Below are 22917 nucleotides of genomic sequence, written 5' to 3'. Positions count from 1 at the left end.
TGGCTGTTTTGAGATAGTCAAAGATTTCGTACCTCGGAAGTCACTGTGGATTTTCTCCACATCCTATTGGATCTGGAATTAAATCCTTGTGGAGTTGAGGACTGGATGCTTTCTACATTTTGATTTTATATCTGTAACCGTTCTATTTATGGAAGTTTGAAGTGTATTAAGGATTTAACCACATCTCATATATTAAAGAAATTAATAGGCACCAAATGGAACACTTACCAGATTATATTTTATCTGCAAACTGAACTTATGTTGAACACCAAATGACACCTTCCATTTTATTTCAAACTGCATTTGACTACATGGAATACCAAATTTAGCCCTTGTGGGTAGAACAGTTTCTAGGATTCCTCCCCAGGTATTTTCCTGAGGAGGAATCCTTTTGAACCAGGGTTCAAATCCTGTCGATTACGGGAGGAATTTTTATGGGTCTTTTTCACAACGTGAAAAAGTGACTGAGTTAAGCGGTTTGTTCTCCCGGAAACTCGGGTTTTTCGTCTAGCAACCAGAAAGTCGAACACAGAACACACGCAATTTACAGACAATATACACGGAGCAACATTGCCTTAGTCACTGATGCTCCTAAAACACAACTCACCCAATTTGTGATTTCTCACTGACCAGATTTTATTTCAAGTGACCCATTTACCAATAACTTGATAAATGGAACTCGCCTACATCTTACAGTATACTTTGATAAGTGGTTTCTGCTCTATGTAGGATACCCCAATGACTGGACTGTCCATTTCATGGCACACTATACTTGACTACATGGAATACCTCACTGACTTGGCAGGTCTCTTTTGTACTTTTCCTTTACTCTTCTCCCTTTCCTATTTCCTTGAATAGGGTTCCCTACTATAGGCTTCATATCCATTTTTCAGCATGGGAATGCCTTTCGGCACTACTGCTTGTCTCTGCTCCTGTTACTGCCGAAGTAAGGCAGCCCAATATGTGTTCATCTTGAGCCTCTCACACCTCTGGCTCTGCAAGATAGGGATTGATCCGTGCAGTGCCTGTATACTCTCCTAGTCCATCCCCTGTGCCAAGGGATGGATGCCGGGAGAGTCCACCCTTGGTGACAGAGCCTTCCGCTGACTAAGCGGCCAGTTGAACAACACTGGAACGCATTACTCCGTAGCAGAGTTGTCAAGCACAATAGGTACAAATTGCATGCACTTTGAGTGACCATGGTTCAAGCTCGCATGACTACAAGACTACTAACGTTATAACGTTCTTGTATTCTCTCTATCTTTTGAACTCCTCTGATCCTATGTGGTCCTCCCGTAGTACAACCATAAATTTTATTCATTTATTCAAGACTAACCACACATTATTTCACTATTCTGGTTTTTGCAAATTTTGACAGAAACACTAAATGGAGTTTTGTGAGCGACCATGCCGCATACAATACAAATACAAACCCCGAGGAGTGCCACCATGGAGGCACCTAAAAATATAGTGGACACTACAGTTGATACAGTCTGGTAGTTAGAAAAATAGGACGGCCTGTTAAAGTATCTCACTTGGGAAGGATTAGAATTCGACAGTTTTGCTTTTGTTTTGTTTTTAGTAACCTTTTATTTCAGAATTACAACCATATCGTCTCTTTAATGTCATACATATTGTACAACCAACTTCGTCATTAAAGCATTTTTTTTTCCATTCCTTCGAACGTTGTCCTTAATAAAGTTTGACGCATGGACATTTTTGTGAAATGGAGAGAAAACAAAACATTCTCTGCTCAATTTTATCAATAGTTATAATCACTTCTGCTTGCTTAATTATTTAAAGCATGAAAACAGTACAACACGATGTCAATGATCAATGCATGGGTGAGAAGAACGTACAGTTTGCAATGATTCTTTATTATAATATCATCGCACTTCGACACCATTATATGTAAAACTGTGCAAGTGTTGTCTTTATTACGATTATGCTAATTTCCATGATACGTACCCAAAACATTTTATGGGACTACGCTCAAAATCAAGACTTCTGGTCCAGAGAGAACTGGTTAGTTCTCTCTTCTACTGCACGGAACAACATGGAGAAGCCGCTCTCGCTAACAAAAATGTTTCAAAAGTTACGTAGTACCAATCACAGGAAGGCAATCCAAGGACAAAAGCGCACTTCATTATTTTCCTGGTCCAAAAAATAAAAAAAATAAATAATAATATGGGCATATTAAATCATGTCGCATCTTACGCTGTAGTACACTTTTAATGAATATAGTATGTTGTAGTGGGCTTTCAGGCGTATCAGAAACTTAGGCCATATTGCGCTGTATACTGTATAATATTTCTATAAATGCATGTGTTCTTTGGCCCATTTGCTTTTTTTCTGGACGAAAAACCATGCTACCTACTCTTGCCTGAGGCCGACTAACTCAGCCATTTTGTGAAAAAGACTCAAATATTTTTCGCGTCATTAACGGGATTCGAACTCTGATCTTTCACCAACGAAGCTCCCCACGAGGACAATATAGTAAGCAAATAAATTTACTTGTATTAAATTTACGAGTGTTCTTTTATTTTTAAGGAATATTCCTGAAAATTAAAATTTTATTTCCCATCGTTCTGGATAATTGGAGGTTTATTGTAAGAAAATTATGATCACCTTATAGTTAATAAGGTTATTTACAAATTTAACAAAGCCATTCCAGTAGAAAAGAAGGTATCAGGATTATTTTATTCATAATGTCAAAAATAGCATAATGTTTATAAATTAAAAAAAAAAAAAAAAATCATCGCAATCTCTCTGTGTGTGTGTGTGTGCGCGAATCAAGTCTTCCTTGACAGAATAACAATCTCTCCAGTAGGGGTCGGGATTCAGTCCAATGGGAGACAAAGATTTCAATAATCCCCTTTCGGCCTTTTTCAGCTGGTACAGCACAGTTAGCTGACCTTAGGCAAATGGAGTAGAGCTTTCCAGTCTGCACAAGATGGAAATTGGCTTGATCCTGGGATAATATGGCTTAAGGATGCTGACGAGCTAGAAAAACGCCAACAAATTGATCATCGCAATTGAGATGTCTCCATTATATCGCGCTTGATTAAAAGTTAGTTCTTGTGAGCATTGAAACAGTTTATCTTCATGTTATTGTGGGCAATATTCAACTCTGTTTTATATCGGAAGGTTGTCTTATCACAGTGTTGACTGGAGCACTTCAACTTTGACAGAATTCGTTGTGGTATTAAAGATCCATTCTGTTAGAATCGTTGGTATTTCCTGTTTGTTACAAAATTGCACAAGCATTTGCACACGAAATAGAGTTTGGATTATCGGAAGTGCTTGAGTATCCAGAGAATCGATCACAAAAGTCAATTTTTATCTACAGGACAAGTAGGTAAGAACTGACAATTGATGGTTGACTCTCCATTGTAAATAACTGAACTACTTGAGAAACTGTTCAAACTGGTCACATAATCTGAGGTTTGGGAAAGAAATAGGCACCAACGTCTTTGTGGCGGGTAACTGAAAGTATCAGTGAATAAACAATTAAATATCTCTGTATTTGTCAAAAATTTGTTTACAGCACAAATAAAAGAGCTACATTATGAAAAGTCTTAATACAGATTGTATTTACATTAGTCATCGCCTGTAACCGCGCCTTTCTCTAACCTCGGCCTGATGACACGATTAAGTGTCCCCTGCAAAATTTTGCAGTTCGGTTAATATGATAGTTAATAACAGCCAAACTGCAAAAATTTTGCAGTTTGGCTGTTATTTTCTGTAGAAGAGTCACATTGATAAACTGGAACAGGTTACCATCAATAGAATAAGCTTCGTCAATTATTTTCTTTAGGCCATAAAACAAATTTGTCTGGTCAAGCTACAAAATATTCAGATGAACTAATGTTCGATTGGACAGTTTAGAATGAACGTTCGATAGGCTTATTCGGTGATTGCTGCTTACAGTTCTTAGAATTTGTTTTGTAGAAATTCGCGCCATGACGCATAATGTTGATAGCGGGGAAATTCACCAAAACGTAAACAATTTGATTGAATAGCAGGAATCATGATTCTGAGATGGTGCACACAGGACAGTCACTGAGGGTGCAACTGTTCCAGTGGTCGATAATTGCTTTAGAAGACGAACAGTGTGGAACTGGGCAAGACTCTGCATGGCAGGAACTCATATGGTTCAGTACATTTCTCATTCTCCGACACAAAGGGAAAGAACACCAACGACCCGTGGTTTTTTTGAAGGTATGGACTTCTCGGCATTGATGAGCATGTTGTATAGCTCGCAGATGAACACGGAAGAGTTTTTGATTTTCTGGAGGTGGCAACAAATTGGGTGCAGCTGTTTCCTTAAGATTTTTATTCTTCTGTAAATAAATGAAATTTATTATTAAAATACTCTCTTCACTAATATTTAAAACAATAACATGGCTGGAAAAATGCAATTGCTTTTAGTCTAAAATATATTTTAAATCAAGAAGAAAAATAGTTTTTCTACCAGAGAAGGAACTAGAATAAATGGAGCCGGGTGAAGAAATAGGTCTGTTCTGTGTAAACTGTAATTTAACTTATATTAATTACACCGAATTAAGTATTTAATTAATAAAACAGTAGAGAAAGAAAAGAACCCGGGAGTTACGATGGTGGAACAGACATGAAGTTCTCGGAGCGTGAAAACATACGGCCAGGAAAGCAAGCTCATGGTATCTCCTGTTAATAATTCATCGAAGAGTATTCTCTGAAGGTAGCAAGGAGGTCATAATCCACTATATAAAGCAATTGCAAAACTGCATTTGAAATACGGTGTCCAAGTATGGAGACGTAATCTGAAAAAAAAAAAAAGACACTGCGCTTCTTGAAAGAGTAACAAGTTGATTTGGGATTGAACCCCTCAACGGATTAAGCCCTGGTGTGACTTATGATAATGGTTAAACCTCTTAGGCATGAGATATATTTCTACATATCCTTATTATAATTATTAACTTTGTGGTAAAATAATAAAGAATAATAATTTCAGCTTTGATTTGATTTTACTGGCGCAAAAACGACTGCGGTTATACTGCGCCATATAATTTCAGCACAATGATTCTTTCAATTTCTCACTTCCCCACTTTTGCTAGTGCGGCTCTCTATACGAACGTGGGGCACTGCCTCGCCCTATTTCCGCAAATTATTTCTATTCAAATACATTACATTCTACAAAGAATCCATCACCTTCCCCGACACTGTTAGAGTTTGAAAGGGGCTGGATTACAAGATTTTTGCATCAACTACTTGCTATTGCAAATTCTAAAATCCATTTATAAGTGATCCAAAATTGCGTAAAATTCCTCAACCACCTGAAGGGTGGATTTCTGAAGAATAATATTAATCGGATAATGAATCCTGCAGCATCTTAGTTTATGGATCTGGACTGTCATCCATCTACGTCAAAATTAAATGATCCAACTTTGCCTTTTATAAAGTTGGAAGGTGATCCAACTTTATAAAAGGCAAAAAAAAAAAAAAAAAAAAATACATGATAAATAAATAAATGAAAAGTAGAGATAGGCAGAAGAACAGAAAATAAAATATTTAAAAAAAGATAAAACGTTTTTTGTTTTATCAGCGACTCTGAATATGAAGAAGCTAAGAAGGTCATTGGAAAATAACGGCTGAGATCAAAATGTGACATTGCCACACTTTGGAATTAAATAAGTCGTAAATGATCAGTATCAAGCAGCACTCCTTCAGGACGACTTAAACAGGCTTCAAGAATGGTCAGAAAAGTGGCAGCTACGTTTTAATGCGGCAAAATGCAAGGTCACTTGGGAATAGCACTCCCAAAATAACTTGTACACTTGGTTGGGTTGAATTAAACACGATAGAAGAGCAAAGGAATCTGGGAGTTATAATACGAGTAGACATGAAGACTTTTGAGCAATGTAAACTGGCAACGAGGAAACCCCATGACGTCCTATCGATGATTTATCGAACATTATCCTGTAGAGATAGGGACGACATAATTCTATTGTACAAGGCAATTTGGAATAATGTGTTCAAGTATGGAAACCACACCTGAAAAAAATAAATAAATTGAGCCTGTTTTAAAAGGTCCAAGTACGGGAATGTCGTTTAAAAGGCTCTTAGAGGGTTTACTAAAATGAATGAAGGTGGAATTTCCAGTTATATAGAATTCCAGAACTAGGGGCCATAAATTACAGGGAAAAAAGTTGAGTAGATTGTTGGAAGTTTTTTTAGCCAGCGAATCGCTGGAACAGGTTGCCTTCACAGATAGTTGAGGCTGGCAGTTTGAAGAAATTCAAAAGGTCAATTGGACAGTTACCTGTGTGAGGAGAAAAGCAAATAATTTGTGTTGTTAGCGTAGTAAAAGCCTGTGGCTTCCTTGCACTATATGGCTAATACTAATAACTGACTTATAATTTGATGTCCTTGTTAACAAATTAGCAGCCCATCGCGATGGGCTGCTAATTTGTTAACAAGGACATCAAATTATTTGTCCCCCGATTGGAAAACTTCAAAAAATCATTCTGGGTTTAAACTAAATTTTCTCCTTCCTTAATTATAGTAAAACGCATAAAGATAAAAATATTTGAATATACTGTAGTTCCCTACAGGAATTTAGAATAAGCTGCAAGTAGGCAGACAATTTAAGCATTCACTCACCAGGAGGTACATCGAGACGTTATATAATAAAAACTGAATTTTGCTATCAGTTACTTTCATTTCGGTCTTCAGCTCTTCATTTTCCTTTCGTAGTTCCTAAAACCAAAGAGAAAAAAAAAAAATAAATAAATGATACTTTCGAAGTCAAAAATATTGATTACAGTAGAATTGCATTAATAATTCTATACTGACAGCCTTGAATATATCAACAAAGAAAGCTAAAATATATGAAAGCAAGGCAGTTTTTCCATAAGCATATTATGAGTCTGAAAAGAATAAGTTTCCTATGCTTTAGCCCCCTCTTCCCCCCGAAAAAGAAAAGCATGAAGGCTGAATCTACCTTTGAATGAAAGTGAACCAAGATTGAAATCATCTGCTTAATGTCATTAATTATTTTAATAAGGAAGCACTAAATGGAGTTCCAAGGTTGCCCAGTGGACAAAATCGACCGAGAAGAAACTTGGAAAAAATACGGTGTTCGTGTATCGAATTTAGAAGAATATTGGAGAAAAGACGCAGCGATGAAAGAGTTGTGCTGCCCTCTAATAAAACCTATTTGACGACAGTGATGAAATTACAAGTTAGGACTAGTAAGTTCATAATTGAACGACTTATGAACTTTCTAATCCTTCTGAGGATAAAATGGCTCAATAGAAAAAAAAGGAAGCCTATTGAAGGTACCATTATTTATGAAAAATTCCATGTTGTAAACCTGAGAAGCAGACGAAGTTTTATTAAATAAGTATTAGTAATAAAATGTCCACTTTATTCTGAATTAGTAATACATTCATTCATATGTAAAAGTTTTATATCCAGATCACTTGCAATTTCATTACTTTCCGATGAGTAATACAATAATTTGTCCACTTCATCCCTTACAAAAGTCGATCATCTCGATGAAGCGTGTAAAAAGCTTTGTATCCCTGCTCAGTCGGGTTCCATCTTCCCCAATATCAGTTTGAACTCGCTACAAATGATAGTTTCAATCGTTAGTTCTCGCCAAGGAAGCTGTTCTGTAGTTTCTCATCTCAATAATTCCACTGTCCCCCAGTTCTCTAAGGTTCTCGTTTAATCACTATCTTCACAGCAAGTGTTATCTTACTGGAATCAACTAGCATTGTTACTAAAATCCTTGAAACAGTGAATAGCATTAGCAGAGGCATATGATGCGAAAGCAAGCTTATACAGTATAGAATCAGCCAAATAGAATAAAAAAAAAAAAAAAAAACTTCCCACTTCACTCCAAACGTTTGTCTAGTTCTGCCTTGAACTTATTTAAGTTGTCTACCTCCACTATTACAGATGGAAGCTTGTTCCAACTATCAACCACCCGCTAGCTAAAGGCAAATTTCTGCGCATCTATTCTGCAGTTGTCTTTCCTCAATTTGAATTTATGTCCCTTCAGTTGAGTAATCTGAGCAAGAGGAAGACTCCCATCAGCATTGAGCTTGCTCAAACCATTCAAGGCCTTAGACACCTCAATCAGATCACCTCGCAGGTGCCTAGTCTCCAGACGGTGCAATTTGCAGCACTTAAGCCTTTATAGATAACAGCAACCCTTTGTTCCATTCACCGATCTCGTTTCCTTTCTCTGTACTCATTCCAGCAACTCTACATCCTTCCTAAAATGAGGCCTCCAGACTTGTATGCAGTAGTTAAGGTGTGGCCTGACCATTGCCTTATACAAGGGAGCAATCACCTCCTTACCCCTTTTGGCAAAATTCCTGTATATCATTAACAAGACACCATGAGCTACTCCTGCAGCCTGTCTGCACTTCATATAGAAAACTTCATATCTCAATGCACAATTACCAAGATTTTTTCATTCCTGTGTACTCTGAGTGTACCGAGTACGACAAAGTTTGTACATTACTCTGGGGTTACTGCTACCCATATGCAGTACTTTACATTTGTCAACGTTAAACTTCAATTGCCACCTCTCAGCCCATCTGCTCAACTTTTCTAAATCCTTTTTCAGTAGTGTACTGTCATTAACAACCCTGCCAACCTTCGTATCATCTGCAACTTGGAGATTAACCCAGATATGCCTTCATAGATATCATTGATAAATACAGAAAAGAACAAGGGGGCCAGCACCGAACCCTGGAGGACTCCACCAATAACATCAGTCCACGACGAGCAGTGTTCATTGATTACCACAGTGTTTTCTCCCACTTAACCATCCTTTATCTATAGCAGCAACTTGCCCTTAATTCCATACTGCTCCATTTGCACTTCAAATCAAAAGCTTTCCTGAAATCCAAGTATATGATATCAAAATTATTTTTCCTGCATCCGGTTCCTTTGTGATCACATCATAGTATCCAATCAAATTGGTCAGACAAGACTTCCCCTTAACAAACCCATTCTGTGACTGAACTATAACTGCACTCCAGTCTAGATGGGCCTGCATTACTTCTTTAACCAGCAACTCCGTTATTTTTCCGGGAACAGAAGTTAATCTAACAGGTCTGTAATTACTCGTATCACCTTTTGATCTCTCTTTGTGAATTGGGGACACATTTGAACATTTCCAGTCTGTTGGGAACTCCCCTGAATTTAAGGATACTGTCATGTTACATAGCATGTTCCCCGTTTCCCTGACTCTATTGTCAGGGAAACGGGGAACATGCTATGTAAAAAGGATAGGTGGAACAGGACCAGGGTATGTCTGCCAGGGGCAAAGGTTGATGACGTTGTAGAGCGGATATCATCTTTCAAGGGCACAAAAGGTGATATAGTTGTACACGTTGGCACTAATGATATTAAGAGTAGGAGACCGGCAGAATTACTCAACAAGTACAGGTCACTGTTGAAAAAAAGCCGAGAATTAGGGTTGAACTTGAAAGTGTCTGCAATTCTGCCCAGACACGATAGGAGGGAGTATATGATGAGAGCCTTGTCGATCAATTCGGCCCTGGAAAGACTGTGCAAGGCTCAAGGGGTAGAATTTTTTTCAGCCTGGACTGTACTTGTTAACAGGAGAGATTGCTTCTACAGGGATGGGATACACTTAAATAGAAAGGGTGCAAGAATATTTGCTGATGCTATCGAGGCAGTGTTAGGTGGGTCGGAAAACTGCTAGCTTGGGGGGATACAAAGACTAATAGTTTAACAGTAACCTCAGGCAGAGGTGAAGGTGATTCTTGCACAACTTCTATTAGAATAAGAAGCGACCTGGAGCGAGGGGTGTTGGGGGTTTCAGGGACGGATGGAAGTCATCCTGGAATAGTTGGGTATATGGGATGTGTTAGGGTAACAAGGAATAGGCATAGGAGCATGTATGCTTGCATGTATACCAATGCTAGAAGTATAGTAAATAAATTTGATGAATTTGAAGTGTTGGTCAAGACATCAAAGGCGGATATTGTTGGGGTAGCAGAGACGTGGTGTCACAAAGATATAAGGAATGCAGAACTGGAATTTGGGGAGTACAATGTGTACAGAAAGGATAGACAGGACAGAAAGGGAGGAGGTGTTATGCTGTTAATTAAGAAAAACATAAAATCAAAAGAAGTGCATCCAGTTGATATAGATGGACAGTGCACTGTTGAGTCAGTTTGGTGTGACATAAGCACTGCAAAAGCAAAGATAAGAGTAGGAGTGTGTTATAGGCCTAATGACTCGAATGAGTACAATGAACAATTGTACAGAGAAATAGAGTGGGCCAGTAAATCAGAATGTCTTATAATGGGGGATTTTAACTTCCCAGATATTGACTGGAACTTGTGGGTTGGTCACTCACACACTAGTCAGACTTTTGTGGATTTATTGGATGATTGTTTTCTGCAGCAGCATGTTCGAGAGGCAACCAGAGAAAGTAATACTCTTGATCTGGTTATCAGCAGTGATCATTCGTGTATTAAGAATTTGCAGATAAAGGAACCACTAGGTGGCAGTGATCACAGTGTGCTGAAGTGGGATTTACTCAAAGAGGTAACTACCGTCAGGGGTAAAGGAAAGGGTTTTTGCTTCCGTAAAGGGGAGTACAGTGGTCTCAGACAGTTTTTAAATTCTGTACAGTGGGATCGACTGACGATGTTACAAACAGTAAATTCTAAGTGGGAAGCATTCAAGGAATTAATCGTGGAAGCTACTAGACTTTTCATACCGATGAAGAAATATTGTTCAAGGTTTAGGCCTAAATGGTTATCAAATGAACTAATGAGACTCGTGACAGAGAAGAAAAATGCATGGGATGCATATAAATTATCAGGCGACGCAGAAGCCTGTAGCAGATATAAGCTAGTCTGTAATCAGGTCACAAAGGAGGTTCGGCAGGCAAAGGCGGATTACGAGAAATCTTTGGCAAAAGATGCTAAGAAAAACAGCAAGGATTTCTTTACTTATATAAACTCTAAAAGGAAGGGGCTGAATATGATTGGTCCACTTGACATCGATGGTTCGACTGTTGATGATCCTGCTCAGATAGCAAACAAACTGAATGAGTATTTTGCATCTACATTCACACGTGAGGAATCATTACAGTTTGAAAATGGAAGAAGGTTATCAAATTGTAGCAGTGTGCTTAATGATTTTGTAATAACTGAGAGCAAAGTGGAGGAGAAATTGTTGAAGTTAAACATAAGAAAGGCACCTGGGGCGGATGGGATCTATCCAGTTATATTAAAGGAGGCAGCAAAGCAACTAAGCAAACCCTTAGCCATAATTATGAGAGCATCCTTGGATTCAGGGGAGGTTCCCACGGACTGGAGATGTGCAAATGTATCCCCAATTCACAAAGGAGGTTCGAAGGGTGACACGAATAATTACAGACCAGTTAGTTTAACTTCTGTTCCGGGTAAAATAATGGAGTCACTGGTTAAAGATGCATTGCAGGATCATCTAGACAAGAACGCAGCAATAATTCAGACACAGCATGGGTTTGTTAAGGGAAAGTCTTGTCTGACAAATTTGATTGGTTATTATTATGTGGTCACAAAGGAACTGGATGCAAAAAATAATTTTGATATCATATACTTGGATTTCAGGAAAGCTTTTGACACTGTTGCGCATGGAAGACTACTGTACAAATTGGAGCAGAATGGTATTAAGGGTAAGTTGCTACAATGGATAAAAGGATGGTTAAGTGGGAGAAGACAGAGGGTGGTAATCAATGGGTGCTGCTCTTCGTGGACTAATGTTATTAGTGGAGTCCCACAGGGTTCGGTGTTGGGTCCACTGTTGTTTTGTATATTTATCAATGATATTGATGAAGGTATATCAGGCTTAATGTCGAAGTTTGCAGATGACACGAAGGTTGGCAGGGTTGTTAATGACAGTAATGGCAGTGTGCTACTGCAACAGGATCTAGATAATTTGGGCAGATGGGCTAAGAAGTGGCAACTGAAGTTTAACCTTGACAAATGCAAAGTACTGCATATGGGTAGAAGTAACCCCAAAGAAACGTACCAACTGTGTGGTACTACACTTAAGGTGGTAGAAAATGAAAAAGACCTGGGAGTAATTGTGCAGTCAGATATGAAGTTTTCTGAGCAATGTAGACAGGCTGCTAGGGCAGGTCATGGGGTTTTGTCAATGATATATAGGAATTTTGCTAGCAGGGAAAAGGAGGTGATTGTCCCTCTGTATAAGGCAATGGTCAGGCCACGCCTTGAATACTGCGTACAGGTCTGGAGGCCTCATTTTAGGAAGGATGTAGATTTGCTTGAGCGTGTACAGAGAAGAGCAACACGATTGGTGAGGGGAATGAAGGGATCCTCTTACCAAGAGAGGCTTAAGTTCTGCAAATTGCAGTGGCTGGAGACTAGGCACCTGCGCGGTGATCTGATTGAGGTCTATAAGGCCTTGAATGGGTTGAGCACGCTGAATTCTGATGGGATCCTCCCACTTGTTCAGAATACGAACCTACGGGGACATAAGTTCAAATTAAGAAAGGACAGATGTAGAATAGATGTGCGGAAATTTGCCTTTAGCCAGCGGGTGGTTAATTGCTGGAACAAACTTCCATCTGTCGTTGTGGAAGTTGATAGGTTAAATAAATTTAAGGAGGAACTGGACAGGCATTTGGAGGGTATGGTGTGATTTTTTTTTTTTTTGGCTGATGCTGCATAAGCTCCTACACTTGCTTTCTTGCATCAAGTGCCACTACTACTACTACTACTACTACTATAAGTATGGTAAAGGGTTTGTTTACCTCATTTGACGCCTCCTTTAATATAACTGGATAGATCCATCCACCCCAGGTGCCTTTCTTATGTTCAACTTCAACAATTTCTTCTCCACTTTGCTCTCAGTTATTACAAACTCATTGATTTTTCAAGTGTCTCTGTGCTCATTCTCTAGATTTCTTCCCAAAAATCCGCTCAGATTTCCTGTTTACCCACCAATCTCCATATTAATCGATTCGGGATGAACTGAATTGCTTCCGTCACTCAAGGCACGTTTACTTATACATATCGTGTTGACCACTCGGCTACGGCGGCCTTAAATTATATGGATTTGGAAAGATTTAAATTCCTTATCTCAACTAAATGTCGATTTAATGGGTAGTTCTTCCACTGAGGCTGCAAGTATTATTACAAAATTAGGCTTCAAAGTTTCTAGGACTTATTAATATTAAAATAAAAATTGAGTTTATTGAAATAAATGAATAAATTAAAATACACGGAACTATTAAAGTAAAATTGATTACTATACACCCTGGCAACACGCGCAGAAACACCAGGATAGTGCAGAATATAAGCAGTAGAAATGAGGTGCTTTGTCCTGATTGGAGAAGGAACTAAATCCACTACCATATACTTGAAATTTATCCAAAGCACGAGGGAGGGAGGGTAGTCTCATCTAGACAGATCCGATACGACCTTGACAAACTCATCTCTGTTGTAACAGAATGCACGACTGAACAATGCCTTCGCCGTGCTATAAAGATGTCCGGGGACATGTGCAAATTTTTGCTGTTCAATATTCTTTGAACGCTGCTCCTCCGATATCTTAATTCCTTTCATACACATCTCGTTTACCATGAAAAAGGATGGAGGCGGATAACGCTGTTCTATTTTTAGATATTGTGTTTCGTCGTGCTGGTGACCGGGACGACCCTATTGGTTACTTCTGTTTTCAGAAAACCCATGTCGCGGACAGTTTACTAATTAAGTCCGTAAAATGACTGCAAAAAAAAAAAAAAAAAAAAAAAGAGAGAACAGCAGAAGGGTTATTGAAATAAATGAATAAATTAAAATACACGGAAGTATTAAAGCAAAATTAATTACTATACACCCTGGCAACATGAACTCGATATAACTTAATTATTTTATACTTATATAAAAGTTAAATTAATTAAATTTGTTAATTAATATTCTGGTATATTAATTCAATTCTTCATTAAATAAATTCATAATTTTATTCATTTTAATAATAATTATCTACCATATTATTTACCTTCAACTATTTTATTCTTGGATTTGAAAAAAAAAATAAATAAAATATGATAACCGTAACCTGCAGTTACAACAAGGGGGAAAAAAAAAAAAAAAAAAAAAAAACACACACAACATTACCTCATTAATGCGTTCAGCAGCCTTCAGTCTAATTTGTAATTCTTCAATATTTTCGGTGTTTGACTTCTGAAACCAAAATAACAAATAAAGTGGAATAAAAGTAATATAAAAAAAGAATTTTTAAAGCAGTTGGAGTATACACTGCCCTACCATTAATATCCGACAAAAATAGAGCTTTTTTTAATATTGTCATTTAATATTTTGCTTTTATGACGGCCTTCAATCTTCGTGGCATACTCTCAACCAGCTTTTTATAAATATCAGGTGATAAGTTCCTCCACTCGGCCATTAACGCAGCCACCAGTTCGACCTTGTTCTTTGCGCGATCTCGACGTGCACGTACCCGACGATCCAATGCACCACAAAGATGCTCGATAGGGTTCAGATTAGTACTCTGGGTTGGCCAATCCAATTTTTCATACCCATGTCCTCAAACCACTCTGTTATGACCCGAGCAGTATGGCATGGTACGTGCTGATACAGGTATGGGCCTTTCCCGAACTACTGTCATAATGCTGGAAGTGCATAATTGTCCAGGCAGTCCTGGTTTTTTCGATAACGACTAATGGGCCCAAGCCATACCATGACACTGCCTCCACCAAACTTCATTGTTCGGAGGATACAATGAGGAAGCAACTGTTCCCCTGGTATTCGCCACACCCAGGAACTACCATCAGACTGGCAGAGTGCGAACCTCGACTCGTCTGTCCATAGGACTGTTTTCCACTGCTCTATAGTTCAGGATTCGCGCTCTTTACACCATATTAATCGGCGTCTAACATTTGTTGAGGTGATCAATTCTGTTGAACGTGTCATCTTGCATGCCCACTTTTGCAATTGTCTGGTCGAAGCCCAGCGTGCATATTTATAGCAGGTTCTGTGACACATTGCATGCATAGGATCTGTTTCCCCATTCATGGAGGGATGTCTAGAAATTAATGGTAGGGCAGTGTATATTACAAAATAAGTTGCACGAATTTCAAAATTTTAAACTATCGAACTTAATCAAATTTAAGTTCGAGAGTTTGACTTATCAATTCCATTTATTAATTTTAATAATATAACAATTTAATAAGCGATTTTATTTCCTTATCACGAACTTACTTCCTTGTGAAATTCACCTTCGTTCTTCTTCGGACTACCTAGTAGATTGACCTCGTCAACATCCAAATTTCTGACACTGGGCTGGCATTCCGCATTTTCAATCATTTTTTGTCCACAGGGTTCTTCTTGGTTCTGAAACCGAATTACAGTTTGAGTGGATTCAAAATTAAGAACTGCAAAATTCATTCATATTTTTATTGGAATTAACATCACTTAGTGAAAAATTACCTGAATATCCTCTTTCACAACTTCAGCATTAAATTTAAGGCTTATGCAGTTCTTCTCTGGTGAATCTAGAAGTGGGTCGCCTTGATCAACGTCCAAACATGAAATTTCAGGTTGGCTTTCTGGAATCTCAGTTGGTGTGATGAATTTTTCTTGGCTCTGAAATTGAATAAAGGCCAATTGTTTTTAAAAGCATATACCAAGAGAGAGTGTCTAACAAGATGGAGAATCTGTCTTCTTATTTTCACATGAAACATAACTTTGATGCAAGGATTGTAACTGAAAACTCTGCCAACTACTACAGATGCATCTCAGATCAGAGGCTTCACAACATGTACATTCTCTTCTGTAATCACTACACATTTTCTGAATCGGCAAATTGGGCCCTCGCGTTTGACAATAAAAGTATAATGGATATACAGCGTCTATCTTGTCAACTTCTTTGACCTTATCTGGACGTACCGAAGCATAAATAAAAAAAAAATATTAAATCTTTTACTATAAATTAACAAATCACTTATCTAGAACTTACTAGGATATCCTCTTCGGGAAATTCATCTTTAGTGTTCAGACTTGCATCTGTCTTCTCTGGACTGCTTGGTGGATTCTCCTTACTAACTTCAGGTTGGCTTTCTGGACTATCACTAATTGTTCGTGCACAGGACTGTTCGTGATACTGAAATCAAATAATGGATAACTGCTTCTACAAGTTGTTGTACTTGAGAATTTCAGTTCAACTGTCTAACAAAAGATGTATTGAGGCCATTTTTCCTATTCTTAACAAGCATTAATAATTAGATGATCCTTGATGTTGTCACAGACATTCTCTCAGATATGCCAGACAAGCTGCACTTGCTACTTGGAAGTCTAAAACGCTGATGGAACTGATATTCGGGTGACACTCAAGTCAAGTGAACCCAATTTCGGCGAAGTCCCGACGGTCTCTGACAGTCAAATCCTGTGCTTGCACCTTCACGATTGTGGGAATGTTAGTAATCCTGGGTATAACCTCCATGCACAAGTACATGGTGGGTGACCACCCAGGTGTGAACCAACATAAGAAGGGGTCGAGGTGTGGCGCCCACATCACATGGAGGAATGCCGCCGCCCTATGTTACCAAGCAGTACTAGATGGTAGATGACTCATCAACCGGTGCAATACCACCACTTTGCTTATTGGAGGCTTGAAGTGGTGGAACCCATGTTTAGTCTCTAGAGCTAAGTTCCGGTCAACCCTTCCCTACTTCTTCCATCATGCAGTATGATTGATGACTTAAGGTTATGATGAACATCGTGGTGAGATCCAATATTCCTTATATTTCGAGGACACAGCTCTAAAACAGTGTTCGCAGGCCGGACGCTGGTTAGTACACCAGACCGAACCTATTGGTAACTCCCTAGGAGGCTTCCGGATCAGCTAGTGTATAATCTTGCTACCTCTACTCTGCCATATAGTGACTGGAGGGAGTCCGAGTAGTGTGTATGGGGGGAACATTGTCGAGGCCACGTTATATCAAGGATCTGGATATATTATTACCATGTGTACGCCATATCCAAAAATTTCATTACTGCATACAGCATGACCCACCCACTTTTTCTTACTATTCAATACACCATGATTTGTCAAACTAATACAGCAAGCTTATCTGCGAAAAAATTTCATTACTGCATACAGCATGACCCACCCACTTTTTCTTACTATTCAATACACCATGATTTGTCAAACTAATACAGCAAGCTTATCTGCGAAAAGATCTAAACCTCCCAAGCACTTCCTAATTCATTTCACAAATATACGTGGTCTCAATTCTAATCTTAACGATGTCCATTTCCACTTGCAGTCTGCCAAACCCCATGTACGTTTTCTGACAGAATCTCAGTTATCAGTTAATTCAACTACTGCTCATCTCAGATGCCCAAATTATTCGCTGTATGATTCCTTTCGCCTCAAAGGTGGTACTTTTGCATATGTCAGTTCTGATATTCCCTGTTAGACACTTGGCAATTTGGAATATACTCTCTTTGATCTTCTCTGGCTTAAAATCTCTCTACCTCATTGGGTAAATTCCATCTGTTGTCTCTACCGTTCTTCCAATTCCACTAATCACTTGGAGCTTTTTGACTTCCTCTCTTTGCAACCTGACTTTCTCCAGTCCAACTTTCCTAACAGTGAGGTAATTTTCCTTGGTGATTTTAATGTTCACAACACCAGTTGGCTTCCGTTTTCTAGTCACACTGACCCAGCTGCTCGAGATTCTGAGGCTTTTGCAATTACTAATGACCTTTCACAGATTGTTCATTTATCTGTAAGAATACTTGACAATCCTAATCATACAGCCAACACGCTTGACCTTTTTCTCACAAACAACCCTTCTAAGTACACGGTCGTTGTGAGCGGTCCTTTAGGCACTTCAGATCACAACTTGGTGATTGTCTCTTCTCCAATGGAGCCTTTATCTCGTGGCTATTCCCAACCTCTTGTTGTTTGGAATTACAAGAATGCAAAATGGGATGACCTGCGAGATTTCTTTTCTTCTTTTCCTTGGTCGGATTACTGTTTCAAAACTTCTGATGTCAACGTTTGCTCAGATCGTGTCAGTGAAATTATTCTTACAGGAATGGAATCCTTTATCCCACACTCCACTTTTAAATCTCGTCCTTTATCTAAATCTTGGGTTTCCAATAAATGTGCTAAGGCTGTTCAAGAGAAGAATGTTGCATATCGTAATTCGCTTGCTTCCAATTCTTCGATTTCATTTTCTGCCTACACCAAAGCTCGCAACAATTATAAAGCAGTTATTAATCAATCCAAACTAGAGTTTGAACAGACTAAGAGTAGAAAACTTGCTTCTTGCCCTAATGGTAGCCGAGCATTGTGGTCCTTGCCAAAGCTATTGGCCGCAACTTTTGCCCATCTCTGCTCCTACCTCTGTTCAAACCAGATGGTTCTGTTGTCACTTCAGCCAAGGATAAAGCTGACCTGCTAGCATCCCATATTTCTTCCAACTCATATATTAATGATCTTGGTAAAACACGTCCCACCATTCTCAACACGCTCCAGTAAATGCCTCCTGTGGTCTTCCGTCAAAAGGATGTCAAAAGGATTTTGACAAATCTTGATGGTAATAAAGCTCCAGGTCCCGATGGTATTTCTGCACTTGTTCTCAAAACCTGTACTCCTGAAATTACTCCTCTTCTTTGACGCCTTTTTTCACTCTCTTATTCCAAAGCTGTTTTCTTTCTGCTTGGAAATTTGCCCATATCCAGCCAGTTCCTAAAATGGGTGACAAATCCCTTCCATCCAATTATCGTCCTATTGCAATTACTTCTACTCTTTCTAAAGTAATGGAGAAATCAATTAACCGCCAACTCTTAAGCTACCCAGAAATCTTCCGTCTGATCAACGATCGCCAGTATGGATTTCGTCAGTGTCGATCCACTGGTGATGTTCCACCTTATGTTACCCATTTATGGACTAATTTAATGGAAAGGTTCGGAGAAACAAGTAGTTGCTCTTGACATCTCAAAAGCTTTCGATCGTCTTTGGCATAAAGGTCTTCTAAACAAGTTTCCATCTTATGGTTTGCCAACTGTTTTTAGTAATTGGTTATCCAGTTTTCTCTCTGATCGCTCACTGAGGGTGATGGTAGATGGCTCTCTGTCTTCTAACTTCTCCACTAATGCCGGTGGCCCCCAAGGTTCAGTTATTTCCCCCACTCTTTTCCTCTTGTATATTAATGACCTTCTTCCATTGACTGGAAATCCTATCCATAGTTTTGCCGATGATAGCACATTGCATTCCACTTTCCATTTTGAGAAAATTTGCCCTGTTCCATCAGCTTCAACTTCTCGAAACTCTGCTACCAATTCCTTAAATGCCGATCTCCAGATAAGTCTCCAGTGGGGCAAAGACAACTTAGTTGATTTCAGCCCTTCTAAAACTCAGTCTTGTCTTATATCTCGCAAAAAGGATTCTTCTGCTCCTATGCTTATCTTTAGTGACACTCCGATTTCTAGGCAAAATGATATATCTCTTTTGGGGATTACCCTGACTTTTAATCTCTCTTGGCACAAGCACATTACAAATATTGCTTCCTCTGCATCTAAAAAACTTGATTTTCTCTTTCGCTCTAGGCGTTACTTTTCTTCCAGACACCTGCTCACTCTGTATAAATCGCAAATGCGCCCTGCCTGGAATATTGTTCCCACATCTGGGGTGGTGCCCCCAAAACCTCTCTCAGGCTTCTTGATTCCATTCAGAATAGGGCAATAATTGGTTCATTAATTAGTAACATTAGGTTAATTAATGATTAATCTCTAACAGAGTCTCTCCACTCGCTGTCTCATAGACGTACTGTCTCTGCTGCATGCCTCTTCTACAGATACTTCCATGGGCACTGTTCTTCTGAATTGGCTTCTATAATTCCCGCGCTCTCTTTAAAAAAAGTCTGAACACGTGCCGCCACCAGCCAACATCCATTTACTGTCCAACTTCAAACTCACAGAACCAACTTTTCATCTTCCTCGTTTATTCATTCAACTGCCGTTTTCTGGAACAACCTTCCTTCATACGCATTTTCTGAAAATTACAATCTACAGAAGTTCAAGTCCAATGTCAACAAATATCTTCTTTCGTCTTCTCAACCTCCAACCCAAGCACGGTATTAAGTACTATAGGTTCTAATACGTCTCATGTTTGGGGTTTACATTTAAAAAAAAAAAACGTTATGTAAGACACTACTTAGTCATAGCTGCCAACTCTTCGGGTTTAGGACGATGAATTCTTCAGTCTCTGTCGTAACATAGTTTTTTCTCTGTTTGTTTCTTCGCAAGTTTTGAATAATTTTTCTTAAATTTATTCAAATTGATACCAGAATGAAGTTTGTTTCAACAAACAATTATTGCCTGATAGAAAATTTTCGCAGATCTTCCTTTTTCAATTTACGTTTATGTCCCTTTGTATGAGTTATTTAAGAAGTAATTACAATGTCATCATCATCATTAAGTTTATTCAATCTATTTAAAGCCTTAAAACACTTCAATTAAGTTCCCCCTTCCCATCTACTTTTCGAACGCTTCAATTTTCAGTTGTTGTAGTAAGGTTTTAGGAGCATCACGAGCACTCCAACTATTTCAAAGATATTTTATATGTTATGAGTTAATGCGATGGGTGGCCAATAAATATTTCTTCTCTAGAAATATTTGAGTTGGGATTTGATACTCACACTCATAGGTTAATGTATTCCTGGGTGATTCACTATCAGTGCGGCAAACTTGTGTAGGGGGAGGTGTAGGGGGCACAAAGACGAATCGGAATCACATAGCATTGCAGGGTTCGAAATGCCTTCGTCATGCGGTAGAGGACGTTGAACGGGAGGTCGCGTGAACAGCGATCCCGCTGGAAGTCAACATTTGCGAACCGTTTCTGTTGAAGAAACCAAGTAGCAAAAGTCCTCCGGAGTGGATAATTCGCAGGCTCCAATATTTGGACGCGTTGCAGATGGTATGAACTCATTTGGTTTGTTGACAGTATCCTCCATACAGTGGATTGGAAAATACCCAATCGTTGGCCTATCGCTCGAGTACTCGTACTCGGATTGCCTTGTGCAAGACGTAGGATATTCTCCTCATTGTCTGGCGTCCTCGTCGTTCGCTCTCGATTCATCGTACCTCTCGTGAAACAACCAGTCTCACGTAACCTTCTGTGCACACGTGCGAAAATCGTATGATGAGGAGCACGCCTGTGCAGGAAACGTTCCTGGTACAAGCGCAGAGCAGCGCGCCCGTTACAGTCCGCAGCTCCATAAGCGAGGTGCATGTCGTCCAGTTCAACGTTTGAATACTCGTCCATCTTACTGCCTCAGGAACCGGTTCGCAAATGCTGACTTCCAGCGGGATAGCTTTTCACGCGACCTCCCGTTCAACGTCCTCTACCGCATGACGCAGGCACTTCGAACCCTGCAATGCTATGTGATTCCGATTCGTCTTTGTACCCGCTACACCTCCTGCAAGTTTGTCATACTGGTAGTGAATCACCCTGTATTTATTCGTTTTCCTAGATCCATTGGTTACTGAATCAGAGCTATGAATACGGCGAGAGGTGGTATGCTAGAGAAAGGTGGCATCCCAATCCATTATAAAATTTCTTCATTTGTAAGGCAAAGAAGCAAAGCAAACCAATAAGCAGATGAAAGCTGTATGTGGGGAGGATTATTCATCATAAAAATGAGTAATCATTTTTATGATGATTACTCATCATTTACTAACTCATTAAAAAAATAGAGCTTTTATTGTGTCATTTAATATTTTGTGCTGAAACCTTTTGCTTTTATGACGGCCTTCAATCTTCGTGGCATACTCTCAACCAGCTTTTTATAAATGTCAGGTGATAAGTTCCTCCACTCGGCCATTAACGCAGCCACCAGTTCGGCCTTGTTCTTTGGCGATCTCGACGTGCACGTATCCGACGATCGAATGCACCCCAAAGATGCTCGATAATGTTCAGATTAGTATTCTGCGCTGGCCAATCCAATTTTTCATACCCATGTCCTCAAACCACTCTGTTACGACCCGAGCAGTATGGCATGGTGCGTGCTGATACAGGTATGGGCCTTTCCCGAACTATTGCCATAATGCTGGAAGTGCATAATTGTCCAGGCAGTCCTGGTTTTTCCGATAACGACTAATGGGCCCAAGCCAAACAATGAAAGGTCCAACCCATACCATGAAACTGCCTCCACCAAACTTCATTGTTGGGAAGATACAATCAGGAAGAAACTGTTCCCCTGGTATTCGCCACACCCAGGAACTGCCATTAGACTGGCAGAGTGGGAACCTGACTCGTCTGTCCACAGGACTGTTTTCCACTGCTCTATAGTTCAGGATTCGCGCTCTTTACACCATATTAATCGGCGTCTAACATTTATTGAGGTGATCAATTCTGTTGAACGTGTCATCTTGCATGCCCACTTTTGCAATTGTCTGGTCGAAGCCCAGCGTGCATATTTATAGCAGGTTCTGTGACACATTGCATGCATAGGACCTGTTTCCCCATTCATGGAGGGATGTCTATAAATTAATGGTATGGCAGTATATATTACAAAATAAGTTGCACGAAGTTCAACATTTGAAACTATCGAACTTAATCAAATTTAAGTTGGATAATTTGACTTATCAAATCAATTCCATTTATTAATTTTAATAATATAACAATTGAATAAGCGATTTTATTTCCTTATCACGAACTTACCTCCTTGTGAAATTCACCTTCGTTCTTCTTCGGACTACCTAGTAGATTGACCTCGTCAACATCCAAACTTCTGACAATAGGCTGGCATTCCTCATTTTCAATCATTTTTTGTCCACAGGGTTCTTCTTGGTTCTGAAACCGAATTAGAGTTTGAATGGATTCAAAATTAAGAAC

At 39.2% G+C, this 22917-nt stretch overlaps 1 protein-coding gene across 5 annotated transcripts in view; it reads right to left on the bottom strand.

Annotated features, from left to right (window-relative positions):
- Window positions 1–3628: 3628 nt before the first annotated feature.
- LOC150079994 (uncharacterized) overlaps window positions 3629–22917 on the bottom strand; it is a 64913-nt gene continuing 45624 nt past the window's right edge. For 3 of the 5 annotated variants that reach the window (XM_090383957.1, XM_090383961.1, XM_090383960.1), the window contains 7 exons: window positions 22744–22875; window positions 16027–16170; window positions 15498–15653; window positions 15270–15401; window positions 14166–14231; window positions 6643–6738; window positions 3629–4343 (listed from right to left, as the gene is read on the bottom strand). In XM_090383957.1, coding sequence (XP_090240083.1) covers window positions 4029–4343; window positions 6643–6738; window positions 14166–14231; window positions 15270–15401; window positions 15498–15653; window positions 16027–16170; window positions 22744–22875 — 1041 coding nt within the window. In that variant the 3' untranslated portion in view covers window positions 3629–4028. The remainder of the gene's footprint in view (window positions 4344–6642; window positions 6739–14165; window positions 14232–15269; window positions 15402–15497; window positions 15654–16026; window positions 16171–22743; window positions 22876–22917) is intronic. The other 2 variants (XM_090383958.1, XM_090383959.1) reach the window with 2 other exon arrangements.

Source organism: Mastigoproctus giganteus, chromosome 10 (assembly GCF_048544385.1).
Source record: "Mastigoproctus giganteus isolate SK-2022 chromosome 10, ASM4854438v1, whole genome shotgun sequence".
NCBI classification, from domain to species: Eukaryota; Metazoa; Arthropoda; class Arachnida; order Uropygi; family Thelyphonidae; genus Mastigoproctus; species Mastigoproctus giganteus.
This window is presented reverse-complemented; position numbering and strand designations above follow the sequence as displayed.